General features: G+C 45.8%; 1 protein-coding gene across 2 annotated transcripts in view; it reads left to right on the forward strand.

Annotated features, from left to right (window-relative positions):
* Positions 1 to 425: 425 nt before the first annotated feature.
* CGAS (cyclic GMP-AMP synthase) overlaps positions 426 to 14,312 on the forward strand; it is a 28,512-nt gene continuing 14,625 nt past the window's right edge. The window contains 3 exon segments of one of the 2 annotated variants that reach the window (NM_001168940.1): positions 568 to 1,224; positions 8,224 to 8,443; positions 13,535 to 13,771. In NM_001168940.1, coding sequence (NP_001162411.1) covers positions 568 to 1,224; positions 8,224 to 8,443; positions 13,535 to 13,771 — 1,114 coding nt within the window. 2 annotated transcript variants of the gene reach the window in all.

Consider the following 14,312-nt stretch of genomic DNA (forward strand, 5'->3'; position numbering starts at 1 on the left):
AGACGGGGTTTCGCCTTGTTGGCCAGGCTGGTCTTAAACTCCTGACCTCAGGTGATCCGCCCACCTCGGCCTCCCAGATTGCTGGGATTACAGGTGTGAGTCACTGTGCCCAACCAACACACACACACATATATATGTGTGGTGTGTGTGTGTGTGTGTGTGTGTATATATATATATATATATATATAATTTATATATATTGCTGGGTTGCCCATGCTGGTCTCAAACTCCTGAGCTCAAGCGACCTGCCCGCCTCGGCCTCTCGGATGCTGAGGTTACAGGCATGAGCCACCGCGCCCCGCCCTACCTCATCTTCTTAAGACAGGGTCACGGATTGCCCTGGAGGGTTAGAAACTTCGAGACTTGTAGCATCAGTAAAGGCCGCGGCCAGCCTCTTCGCGGCATGGGCGTGGCTCGCAGCGACTTCCCAGCCTGGGGTTCCGCTTCGGCTCGCAGACACTGTGTGCCCGCCAGTAGTGGTAGGTTTCCAACAGCTATTGCTGGCTCTTCCTCTTGCGGCCTTTTCTTGAAACGGATTCTTCTTTCCGGGAACAGAAAGCGCCAGCCATGCAGCCTCGGCAAGGAAAGGCCACGCGGAGAGCTTCCGAGGCCGGAGCCACTGTCCCCGAGGCTTCCGCGCGGAGTGCCAGGGGGGCCCGGACGGACCGCAACGAGTCTCCGGCTGCCCCCGAAGCCGCCCTGCCCGAGGCGGGAAAGTTCGGCCCCGCCAGGAAGTCGGGATCCCGGCAGAAGAAGAGCCCCCCGGACACCCAGGAGCGGTCGCCAGTCCGCGCAACTGGGGCCCGCGCTAAAAAGGCCCCTCAGCGCGCCCAGGACGCGCGGCCCTCTGACTCCACCAGCGCCGCAGGGGCGGAGGGACTGGAGCCTCCTGCGGCTCGGGAACCGGCTCTTTCCAGGGCTGGTTCTCGCCGCCAGAGGGGCGCGCGCTGCTCTTCGAAGCCAAGACCCCCTCCCGGGCCCCGGGACGTGCCCAACCCCGGCCTGCCGGTCTCGGTCCCCATTCTGGTACAGAGGGATGCGGCGCCTGGGGCCAGGAAGCTCCGGGCGGTTTTGGAGAAGTTAAGGCTCAGCCACCAGGACATCTCCAAGGCGGCGAAGGTGGTGAATGGGGTTGTGGGCCACCTGCTGCACAGATTGAAGTGCGAGTCCGAGTTCGAAGGCGTCGAGCAGCTGCACACCGGGAGCTACTACGAGCACGTGAAGGTGAGCTGCTTGGCGCCCGCCCGCGGGGCCCCGATGCTCAGCCTTCCCGAATCCGCAGTTCGCAGTCCCTACCTCCCCCGGGTCGCGCCCCTCACTTCCCTTCGGAAGTGACTTAGACTCTTGCATGTTTTTCGGTAGCCTGTTCTAAGTAAAACGACAAACCGTTCGTTTACTCATCTACACGTCTAACGATCAGACAGCCAACTGGTACTGATTGCTGGGTAATTTCAAGACAGTGTTCCCGGGGTAATTCAAATGTAGCGGTTTATTCATGCAAGCCGACATGTATCGAGTTTCCGTAACAGGGCGGTGTTTGATGGTGTGGACCTGAGGTCCCAAGTGAGATATTGACTTGGATAATTTGAAGTGGTCTGTTAAAAATTCCACGTAGACTTTTTCCTATGAGAAAGACCTCTTACTCCGTAGAAAAAATACCTTCAATTTCTCTCCCCCTCTTCCTCCCTGCCCTCTCCTGCTGTCCCGTCTATCCCCAATTTCTTATACAGAAATCTTGGGAAGCTCACAGTGTAATGTTAAACAAACAAATACGAATATTCCCTACAGATACTAAAAACTATGCTTTCTAGATACACATTCCGTATAATTGCTTAGACGTGTGTATTACACAGCTCCATTTGTTTGTGGGTGATTGAGTCATTAATCGTTTCTGTGTAAATCGAAAGTTTAGAAGCAAGTTCCTGACTGGAGCGTGTTTCCTGCCCAGCAACAGATTTCTTTCTTTTTCTTTCTTTTTTTGAGACGGAGTTTCGCTCTTATTATCCAGGCTGGAGTGCAGTGGCGTGATCTTGGCTCACTGCAACCTCCGCCTCCCAGGTTCAAGCGATTCTCCTGCCTCAGCCTCCTGAGTAGCTGGGATTACAGGCATGAGCCTCCACGCCTGGCTAATTTTGTATTTTTAATAGAGATGGGCTTTCTCCATGTTGGTCAGGCTGGTCTCGAACTCCCGACCTCAGGTGATCCGCCAGCCTCGGCCTCCCAAAGTGCTGGGAGTACAGGTGTGAGCCACCGTGCCCGACTTCTTTTCTATTATTTTCTTTTCTCTTCTTTTCTCTTTTCTTCTCTTTCCCTCCCTCCCTCCCTTCCATCCTTTCTCTCTCTTTCGTTCTTTCCTTTCTTTCTTCTTTTTCTTTTTTTGACAGAGTTTCAGGCTTGTTGCCTTGTAGTGCAGTGGTGCCATCTAGGTTTCACTGGCACCTCTGGCTCCCGGGTTCAAGCGATTATCCTGCTTCAGCCTCCCAAGTAGCAGGGATTACAGGCACCTGCCACCACTTCCGGATAATTTTTGTATTTTTAGTAGAGACGGGGTTTCACCATGTTAGCCAGGCTGGTCTCAAACTCTGACCTCAGATGATCCACCCGCCTCGGACTCCCCAAGTGCTGGGAGTACAGGTTTGAGCCACCGCGCCCGGCCCAGACTATGTCTTGAGCATGATACTTTTCAATTAACTATTTTACTTTTCAGCATCAGATGTCTCTGATTGAGCATGATTCTTATTACGTGCGTATCAATTCAGTTTAATTACTATATATGGCGGGTCCAAAGGAAAAAGAAAATTACCAGTTAGAATTAGAGAACAAGACATTCAGAAGACAGTCTCCATTCAGAACCACTTTGTGTGTGTGTGTGGGGGGGGGTTGTTTGTTTGTTTGTTTTGGTTTGGTTTTTTTTTTTGAGACGGAGTCTCACTCTGTCGCCCAGGCTGGAGTGCAGTGGTGCCATCTCGGCCCACTGCAAGCTCCGCCTACTGGGTTCACACCATTCTCCTGCGTCAGCCTCCTGAGTAGCTGGGACTACAGGCGCCTGCCACTATGCCCGGCTAATTTTTGTATTTTTAGTAGAGAAGGAGTTTCACAGTGTTAGCCAGGCGGGTCTCTATCTCCTGACCTCGTGATGCACCCGCCTCAGTCTCCCAAAGTGCTGGGATTACAGGCCTGAGCCACCATGTCCGGCCCAGAACCACTTTGTTTTTAAAAATTATGCCAATGAAAAGAAATCCAGTGAAATTTGTTTAATCTAAAACTTTTTCTTTTTCTTTCTTTTTTTTTTTTTTTTTTTGAGATGGAGTCTTTCTGTCACCCAGGGTGGAGTGCAATAATGTGATCTTGGCTCACTGTAACCTCCGCCTCCTGGGTTCAAGTGAGTCTCCTGCCTCAGCCTCCTGAGTAACTGGGATTATAGTCAGGTGAGTCAGGTGTCACCTCACCTGGCTAATTTTGTATTTTTAGTAGAGACAAGATTTCAGCATGTTGGCCAGGCTTGAACTCCTGACCTCGATCCACCTGCATCAGCCTTTCAAAGTGCTGGGATTATAGGCATGAGCCACCGCACCTGGCCTAAAACTTTTTCTGTTACTGATCATGAGATATACGTGGGCCAGGTACAGTGGGCTCATGCCTGTGATCCTAGCACAATGGGAGGCTGAGGCGGGAGGAACTTGAGGCCAGGAGTTTGAGTCCAGCCTGGGCAACATAGTGAGACCCCAGCTCTACCAAAAATAAGTTAAAAATTAGCTGGATGTGGTGGCACACATCTGCAGTCCCAGCTACCTGGGAGACTGAAATGGAAGGGTCATTTGATCTCAGGAGGGCAAGGCTGCAGTGAGGCCTGCTCACATCACTGCACTCCAGCCTGGGCAGCAGCGAGATGCTGTCTGAGTGAATGAATGAATGAGATATATGTGTTTCTTGTAGAGCTGACCCACTGTTCATCCACCAGCAGGCTTGTACAGTTCATTAGCTCCCCTCCTTACCCCTCTCCTCAGCCTCTCCCATATTCTCATTTGTCCCATATTTTATTTTATTTTAATTTTATTTTATTGTGAGATGGTGTCTTCCTCTGTCACCCAGGCTGGAGTGCAGTGGCATGATCTTGGCTGACTGCAACCTCTGCCTCCCGGGTTTAAGCAATTCTCCTTCCTCAACCTCCCAAGTAGCTGGGATTACAAGCCTGATTAACCATGCCCAGTTAATTTTTGTATTTTTAGTAGAGACGGGGTTTCACTATGTTGGCCAGGTTGGTCTCGAACTCCTGACCTCATGTGATCCGCTTGCCTCGGCCTCCCAAAGTGCTGGGATTATAGGTATGAGCCACGGTGCCCTGCCTCTTGTTCCATATTGATGCTCTAGGAAAGTCAGAAAAGCCTATAGAAGAAAATATTGCTCCTATTTTATTTACTGTTATCATTTTGATGTATTTTCTTCTTTTACACATACACTTGGATCTGTTATATTTATATTTGCATTTCAAAATTGGATTCCAAGTTCTTTTTTATGAGTCAAAGTATAGACAAAATATACTTCTCAGTAATTTATTTACATAGTTCCATATTGACACATTTCTCATTCATATATTTTATTGTAGTTTATCAAATTCTAGGTTTAAAAAAATCTTGAAAATATGTGGAAAGTTTCTTGTAGAAATTCCCTGTAGAATTGTTAGTCCATGTGTTCTTTTTGTTCTAAGTGTTAATGTACTATTTATATACTTTGGACTGAGTGAAAAGGTTACATGGAAATCAATTAATTTTAGTGTTTGTTTGTTTTTGTTTTGTTTTGTTTGGAGACAGAGTTTCATTCTTGTCACCTGGGCTGGAGTGCAATGGCGTGGGTGGCCTCAGCTCACTGCAACCTCTACCTCCCAGGTTCAAGCGATCCTCCTGCCTCAGCCTCCTGAGTAGCTGGGATTACAGGCATGCACCACCATGCCTGGCTAACTTTTTGTATTTTTAATAGAGATGGGGTTGCTCCATGTTGGTAAGACTGGTCTCGAACTCGACCTCAGGTGATCCACCCGCGTCGGCCTCCCAAAGTACTGGGATTACAGGCGTGAGCCATCACGCCCAGCCAGTGGTTTTAAGTAATGGTATATTAACTGGTAAAGAATAGGAACAAACTACAGCAACATGAACAGTGAAAATGAATTACGTAAATAATGTTGAACAACAACAACAAAAAGAACGTAAAGGAATACATACAGCTGATGCAGCAAGATAAGGAAAATAAAGGCATAAGATTGGAAAAGGAGTGATGAAATCGTTATGTGTAGATGACTTGATTGGCTTCATTTATAAACTGTTGGAAATAATTAGTAAATTAGCAAAATTGCTGGTTGCAAAGTCAATAAACAAAGATAAAAATATTTCAATATACTAACAAGGTTAAAAACAAAATGAAAATACCATTTAGAATATCATCAAAAATATCAAAGCTAGGTCCATTGGTGCATTCTGATAGTCCCAGCTATTTGGGAGGCTGAGGTAGGAGAATCACATCAGGCCAGGAGTTTGAGGCTGCAGTGCACTGTGATCTATCTGTGAGTAGCCACTGTACTCCAGCCTAGAGACCCCATCTCTAACAAATAAAAATTGAAAACTTTGGCCAGGCATGGTGGCTCACGCCTGTAATCCCAGCACTTTGGGAGGTAGAGGCAGGCAGATCGCTTGAGGTCAGGAGTTTGAGACCAGCCTGGTCAACATGGCAAAACCCTGTCTCTACTAAAAATACAAAAATTAGGCCGGGCGCGGTGGCTCAAGCCTGTAATCCCAGCACTTTGGGAGGCCGAGACGGGCAGATCACAAGGTCAGGAGATGGAGACTATCCTGGCTAATCCGGTGAAACCCCGTCTCTACTAAAAAATACAAAAAACTAGCCGGGCGTGATGGCGGGCGCCTGTAGTCCCAGCTACTCCGGGAGGCTGAGGCAGGAGAATGGCGTAAACCCGGGAGGCAGAGCTTGCAGTGAGCTGAGATCCGGCCACTGCACTCCAGGGCGACAGAGCAAGACTCCGTCTCAAAAAAAAAAAAAAAAAAAGAAAAGAAAATTAGCTGGGCGTGGTGGCATACGCCTGTATTCCCAGCTACTGGGGAGGCTGATGCAGGAGAATTGCTTGAGCCCAGGAAGCAGAGGTTGCAGCGAGCCAAGATTGCTCCATTGCACTTCAGCCTCTGTGACAAGAGTGAAACTGTCTCAAAAACAAACAAACAAAAATGGAAAACTTGAAAAACAATTTAAAAATCAAATATTTAGGAATAAATCTCACTAAAGATATTCAAAACTTAAAAACATAACTGGGTAAATTTGAAGAGGAAGTAATTGACAACTATGTCATGTTCATTTTTCCTCAAATTGATCTGGATTTAATGCAATCTCAGTTGAAATCTCATCAGTTTTTTAATTAAATTGACAAACTGATTAAAATATTTATTTATTTATTTATTTATTTATTGAGACAGAGTCTTGCACTGTCACCCAGGCTAGAGTGCAGTGGCGCAATCTCGGCTCGCTGTAAGCTCCGCCTGCTGGGTTCACGCCATTCTCCTGCCTCAGCCTCCCAAGTAGCTGGGACTACAGGCGCCTGCCACCACTCCCAGCTAATTTTTTGTATTTTTAGTAGAGACGGGGTTTCAGATTTATTTATTTATTTATTTTTATTTTTATTTTTATTTTGAGACAGAGTTTTACTCTTTTGCCCAGGCTGGAGTGAAGTGGCTCGATTTCGGCTCACTGCAACCTCCTTCTCCCGGGTTCAAGCAATTCTCTTGCCTCAGCCTCCCGAGTAGCTGGGATTATAGGCGCCCGCCACCACACCCAGTTAATGTTTGTATTTTTAGTAGAGACGGGGTTTCACCACTTTGGCCACGCTAGTCTCAAACTCCTAACCTCAGGTAATCTGCCCGCCTCAGCCTCCTAAAGTGCTGGGATTACAGGTGTGAGCCACTGTGCCCAGCCTGATTAAAAGATTTATATGGAAGTGCAATGGACCTAGAATAGTTTAGGAAATTGTACGGGAAAAAATGTTGGAAGATTTACTCTACCAAAGAGCAAGACTTACCATAAAGCAGCCTAATTAAGCAGGTGTTATTGATGCAGTGATAGAAAAATAGGCCAATTGAGGCCGGGCGCGGTGGCTCAAGCCTGTAATCCCAGCACTTTGGGAGGTCGAGACGGGCGGATCACGAGGTCAGGAGATCGAGACCATCCTGGCTAACACGGTGAAACCCCGTCTCTACTGAAAAATACAAAAAACTAGCCGGGCGAAGTGGTGGGCGCCTGTAGTCCCAGCTACTCGGGAGGCTGAGGCAGGAGAATGGCGTGAACCCGGGAGACGGAGCTTGCAGTGAGCTGAGATCCGGCCGCTGCACTCCAGCCTGCGCGACAGAGCGAGACTCCATCTCAGAAAAAAAAAAAAAAAGAAAAATAGGCCAATTGAATAGAAAGTTCAGAAAGAATCCTGCACATATAATTCAATATAGTACACAAAATATGCAGCAATGTAATTCAGTAGGAGAAAGGTTTTGTTTTTTTTTTTTTGAGACAGAGTCTTGTTCTGTCACCCAGATTGGAGTACAGTCGCACGATCTCGGCTCGCTGAAACCTCTGCCTCCCGAGTTCAAGCAATTCTCCTGCCTCAGCCTTCTGAGTAGCTGGAACTATAGGCACACACCACCACATCCAGCTAATTTTCATATTTTTAATAGAGACGAGGTTTCACCATGTTGGCCAGGATGGTCTCGATCACTTGACCTTGTGATTCGCCTGCCTCAGCCTCACAAAGTGCTGGGATTACAAGCGTGAGCCACTGTGCCTGGCTGAATAGATGATTTTTTTTTTTCTTTCAATGAATAATGCTGGGTCAATTGGGTATCTATATAGGAAAAACATGAACCTTGATTCCCTGCCACATATCATACACGAAATTTAATTATAGGTGTGAGCCACTGCAGCTGGCCTAAAATCATTTTTAGTTATAAGAATAATGCTAGGTCATGGTTAAAAAAATCGAGTGTAGATCCTACAAAATGAAACAGGTAATACTCTTCCACCTCCTGCCAGCTCCAGTAGTCCCACTCCCAGAGGGAATATATAGACATTATGAATCTTGCTTTTTACTTACTTTTTACTTGCTTCCACTTAAAACTTCCAGTCACTTGGAAAACATTCATAAGCAAATATTTCAGTGCTATTTTTACTGTTTCTTAGATTTCTGCACCTAATGAATTCGATGTCATGTTTAAACTGCAAGTCCCCAGAATTCAACTAGAAGAATATTCTGACACTGGTGCATATTACTTTGTGAAATTTAAAAGAAATCCAAAAGGAAATCCTCTGAGCCAGTTTTTAGAAGATGAAATATTATCAGCTTCTAAGATGCTGTCACAGTTTAGGAAAATCATTAAGGAAGAAATTAACAACATTAAAGGTAAGATTTTTGCCTTTTGATTCTTAAAGGTTTAATTATACCTAGTAATTGCCAATGTGCACTCACCTCCTCATGTTTCTTGAACTCTCTGCAGTAAGAAAAAGGGCAGTAGTGAGGTCAAGAAACATCAGTAGAGGAGTGTACATTGGCAATTACTAGGTATGACTATTCTCTCCTTCTAGAAACAACACTCTGCTTTTCATTTAGTCTGCTGCTTGTGCCACTGGGTATATGCGCCTGCATAAAATTGATGGGATCCTCTTTAAAGCTCGTAATCTAATAGTGTAAAAACATACAACACAAATTGCAGTGAGTGCTCTGAAGGGAATAAACTGGGAAAAGTGATAGCAATTAGGGTGGAATGGGGTAGTAGAGCCAAGCCCTGAGGCAGAAAAAAGAGCTTGGCAAGATCTAGGAACAAAAAGAGGCTCTTGCAGAAAAGATGAAGTGACGTGAAATGAAGCTAAAGAGGAGGCCAGGGACCGGATTCTCTACTGACTTGTAGACCCGGAAAAGGAGTTTAGATTTTGTTTTATTTTATTTTTGAGAAGGAGTCTTGCTCTGTCGCCCAGGCTGGAGTGCAGTGGCACGATCTCGGCTCACTGCAACCTCTGCCTCCCGGGTTCAAGCGATTCTCCTGCCTCAGCCTCCTGAGTAGGGGGGATTACAGGCACCCACCACCACGCCTGGCTAATTTTTGTATTTTTAGTATAGATGGGGTTTTACCATCTTAGCCAGGCTGGTCTTGAACTCCTGACCTCATGATACACCCACCTCAGCTTCCCAAAGTGCTGGGATTACAGGTGTGAGCCACTATGCCTGGCCAGATTTTATTTTATTTTATTTTATTTATTTTTATTTTATTTTATTTTGAGATGGAGTTTCACTCTTGTCACTCAGGCTGGAGTGCAATGGCCCTGATCTCGGCTTACCTCAACCTCCGCCTCCCAGGTTTAAGCAATTCTCCTGCCTCAGCCTCCCAAGTAGCTGGGATTACAGGTGTGTGCACCACGCCCGGCTAATTTTTGTGTTTTTAGTAGAGATGGGATTTCTCCATGTTGGCCAGGCTGGTCTCAAACTCCTGACCTCGGGTGATCCACCCACCTCAGCCTCCCAAAGTTCTGGGATTACAGGAGTGAGCCACCGTGCCCAGCACCAGGTTTTATTATCTGATCATTGAGAAGCCAGGTTTTCATCAGAGAGTAATGACTGGCTTTGTATTTTTAAACATTTACTCTGGCTTCTGAGGATAGATTTTATAAGAAGGCAAATAGGAAGATTAGAAAGGAAAATGATGTAATAGTTCAGGTAAAAGATGGTGGCAGCTTAGATGGGGTGGGAGTAGGGTGCTGGGATTGGAGCAGCAGACAGGTCCAAGCTGTAGCAGCACTTGCAGCTGGATTAAGCATAGAGGGTAAGAGAGAGGATTAAATTAAGATGGTTCCCAGGTTTCTGGATGGTGCATCTGGGTGGATTGATTGTGCCATTTTCTGAGATGGGAAGGACTGAGGCAAAACATACTTTGGTATATGAATTAAGTTATGTTTATTGGCTTTGGATATGTTTGGTTGTAGATTCCTGTGGTACATCAACATCAAAGTGGATGTGTTAAGTTTGTAGCTGGATATAGGTTTGGAGTGCAAAGGATACCTTTGGGCTGCAAGTAAACATTTGGGAGTCATCATCATATAGGTGGCTTTGGGAATGGATGAAATACCTAGGCAGAAAGTGTAAATTCATACATCCATTAATTTAATCAATATTCATTGATTATCTAACGTGTAGGTGTTCTACTTATTTAGGATTCATTAGTGAACAATTAGATGAAGACCTCTACCCTTCTGTACTTTATAATCTTGCAAGCACAGGCATACAATTAATAACAAATGGAAAAAATGATTATCTTGTATACTAGAAAGTAGTAAGTGCTGTTGTGAAGAAGTATAGCAAAGTGAGAGGGATCAGGAATGTGGGAGATGGAGGTCAGGGGGAAGTTGCAATGTTAAGTAGAGTGGTAAGAAGAGAATTCCATTAGAGTTTGGGAAGAAGAGAATGAGCAAAAGGAGAATATGAGTGTTTTGTAGAAGGAGCAGTCAGTGTTTGGAATGCTACTGACATCCAGAAATCCATTGGATTTGGTCTTTGGTCTTGTGGGGTTCTTTGGTCTTCTGGGGTTGACAAGAGAAATGTCAGTGGGGTGATGGATATGGAGTGAAAGGCAGGGTTGCAGTGGAGATAACATGTGTAGGCTACTCTAGAAAGTTCTGACTGGGCTGAGTGTGGTGTCTCAGCACTTTGGGAGGCCAAGGCAGAAGGATCGCTTGAGCCCAGGAGTTAAAGACCAGCCTGGGCAACAAAGTGAGAGTCCATCTCTACAAAAAAAATTTTTAGGCCAGCCGTGGTGGCTCACGCCTGTAATCCCAACACTCTGTGAGGCCGAGGTGGGCGGATCACAAGATAAGGAGTTCGAGACCAGCCTGGCTAAGATGATGAAACCCTGTCTCTACTAAAACTACAAAAATTAGCCAGGCATGTTGGCACACACCTGTAATCCTAGCTACTCAGGAAGTTGCGGCAAGAGAATTGCTTGAGCCCAGGAGGCGGAGGTTGCAGTGAGCTGAGATTGCGCCACTGCACTTCAGTCTGGGCGACAGAGCAAGACTCTGTATCAGAAAAAAAAGAAAAACAATGTTTTTTAATTAGCCAGGGGTGGTGGCACGTGCCTGTGGTCCCAGCTACATACAATGCTGAGGCAAGAGGATTGTTTGAGCCTAGGAGGTTGAGGCTGCAGTGAGCCATGTTCATGCTACTGCACTCCAGCCTGGGTGACAGAACGGGACCCTGTCTCAAAAAAAAAAAAAAAAAAAAAAGTTTGGGCTGGAAGGAAGCAGAAGATGGGTGAGTATGGAGAGGAGGAAGATATGGGGTGAAAGGAGAGGTATACCCTGTAACCCTCTGTATAAATTTCAGAATAATCTAGCAGGGAGGGAGAGGTTGCTGATGTAGGAGAGGGAATAGTTGAAGAGCATGGTACTTGAGAAGTTGAGAAGGAAGGGATCCAGAGACCATGTGCAGAGGTGGCCTTTGAAAGGTAGATGGAGGGCCAGGTATGGTGGCTCACACCTGTAATCCCAACACTTTGGGAGGCCAAGGCAGGCAGATCATTTGAGCTCAAGAGTTCAAGACAGACCGGGCGCAGTGGCTCACGCCTGTAATCTCAGCACTTTGGGAGGCCGAGGCGGGCGGATCACAGGGTCAGGAGATCGAGACCACGGTGAAACCCCGTCTCTACTAAAAATACAAAAAATTAGCCGGGCGCGGTGGCGGGCGCCTGTAGTCCCAGCTACTCAGGAGGCTGAGGCAGGAGAATGGCGGGAACCCAGGAGGCGGAGCTTGCAGTGAGCCGAGATCGCGCCACTGCAACTCCAGCCTGGGCGACAGATTAAGATTATGTCTCAAAAAAAAAAAAAAAAGAAAAAGAGTTCAAGACCAGCCTGGCCAACATGGTAAAACCCCATCTCTACTAAAAATACAAAAATTAGCCAGGTGTGGTGGTGCTTGCCTGTAATCCCAGCTACTCAGGAGGTTGAGGCAGGAGAATCACTTGAACCTGGGAGGTGGAGGTTGCAGTGAGCTGAGATCACACCACTCTACTCCATCCAGCCTGGGCTACAGAGCCAGACTTTGTCTCAAAAAAAGTAAGGTAGATGGACACTTACTTCCTCAGTGGTAACAGGAGAGGTGGCCAGGTTTGGGTAACAGGTGGCCAGGTTTGCAGATTTTTCTAGTATTTTCTCCTTTGTGTTCTACTTCCTCACTGTGGAAGTCTTATCTGAGAGTAGTAGTCTTTACTGCTTATATACCCCCAACTCCCAAAGCCATCTACATTTCTGACCATAGCCACCAACCCAGCAACCATCCCCACTTGAGTGTCCCATAGGTATCTAGAGCTCATTGTATCTCATGAAGTTCAGCTTGGCCCAATCTTTTTTCTTCCTGCTTATTCTGTTTTGGGGAATGGAACCAACATCAGTCACTTCCTAGGCCAAGATCCTGGGATGGCATCCCAAGGCTCCTACTTTTCTCCTCACATCATACTCAACTCATGACCAGTTATGTTGATTTGTACTTCTTTAGTTGCTCTCATTTCTTCCCCCGTGTCTTGATGCTCACTGCCTTTGTGCTGCCATGGCACCCAGCCTCTGTGCCGGGCTGTTGCTGTGGTCTTTTTGCTGCCTGTCTCTTCCCTCTTGCCCATCTGGCCTCTTCTCTAGGCTTCCCTCCATTCTGCCATCTATAATTTGTAATGAAAATTTAATGAGGCGCTTTGGCACATGCCTGTAATCCCAGCTACTCAGGAGGCTGAGGCAGGAGGATTGCTTGAGCCCAGGAGGCAGAAGTTGCAGTGAGCCAAGATTGTGCCATTGCACTCCAGCCTGGGCAACAAGACAACAAGAGCGAAACTCCATCTCAAAAAAAAGAAAAGAAAAGAAAAGAAAATTTAATCACAGCACTCTTAAACCTCAAAGTCTACAGAGACCCCCTCATCATAGATGCCCCACACCATCTTGACAATACCTCCTGATGGGAGATATCAGTAATTATTGTGTGGGTTTTTTTGTTTTTTTGTTTTTCTTTTTTGAGACATAATCTTAATCTCGACCAGGCTGGAGTGCAGTGGTGTGATCTCGGCTCACTGCAACCTCCGCCTCCTGGGTTCAAGCGATTCTCATGCCTCAACCTCCTGAGTAGCTGGGATTACAGGCATTCACCACCATGCCCAGCTAATTTTTGTATTTTTAGTAGAGATGAGGTTTCTCCATGTTGGTCAGGCTGGTCTCAAACTCCTGACCTCAAGTGATCATCCCATCTTGGCCTCCCAAAGTGCTGTGATTACAGGCGTGAGCCATCACGCCCGGCCAATATTGGTTTAGTAAAGCATTTTGCCTTTTAGAACCAGTTTCTGTTTTACCACCAATGTTTACTTTATACTTAGCACACCAGAGATCTTCAATTATAGTTATATTATTTCCCCTGTATTTCTAGAGAAAATTGGATTAATACTTTCTTTTCTTTTATATGTTCAACCAGATACAGATGTCATCATGAAGAGGAAAAGACGAGGGAGCCCTGCTGTAACACTTCTTATTAATAAAGAAATATCTGTGGATATAACCCTGGCTTTGGAATTAAAAACTAGCTGGCCTGCCAGCACCCAAGAAGGCCTGGCCATTAAAAACTGGCTTTCAGCAAAAGTTAGGCAGCAACTAAGACTAAAGCCGTTTTACCTTGTACCCAAGCATGCAAAGGAAGGAAACGGTTTCCAAGGTATTTTAAATATTAAAGTTAACTTAAAGACGTAAAAGAGTTGTTAATGTTATATGTACAGGCAGCAGATCAACAGCCACCCAATGCTGTTGTCATTTCAAGACCATCAGGCGAAACAGGTTATAAGATGGGAGTCTGGTAACAGACAGAATTGAAAAGGGCACAGTTGTGGTATTAATATCAAATACTCAGCTTTAAAATGTCTAGCAATCCATATTTGAATTTTATCTTTTTTTATTTTTATTTTTTCAGTAAAGAAAAGCAGTATTGGCCTTGGAGTCAGACTGCCCTGGTTCTGAATCCTGAGGCTCCTTCTAGTAGTTGTGTGACTTTGAGCTAGTTATGATGCTTTCTAAACCCAGTTGCTCATCTGTACACTGTATTAAGCAAAACTACTTGAAAAGTTCTGGAATGATAAAATGTGCATGCAGTTCTGTGGCCAGTTTTGTTCATGCCAGTTATATGTTATTACATATTAATATTATCATTAGAGTCTAGACTCTCATTCTCAGCCCTGGTTCTCTCTTTCCTTCATCTTCCC

The sequence above is a fragment of the Papio anubis genome, chromosome 6 (assembly GCF_008728515.1).
Source record: "Papio anubis isolate 15944 chromosome 6, Panubis1.0, whole genome shotgun sequence".
NCBI classification, from domain to species: domain Eukaryota; kingdom Metazoa; phylum Chordata; class Mammalia; order Primates; family Cercopithecidae; genus Papio; species Papio anubis.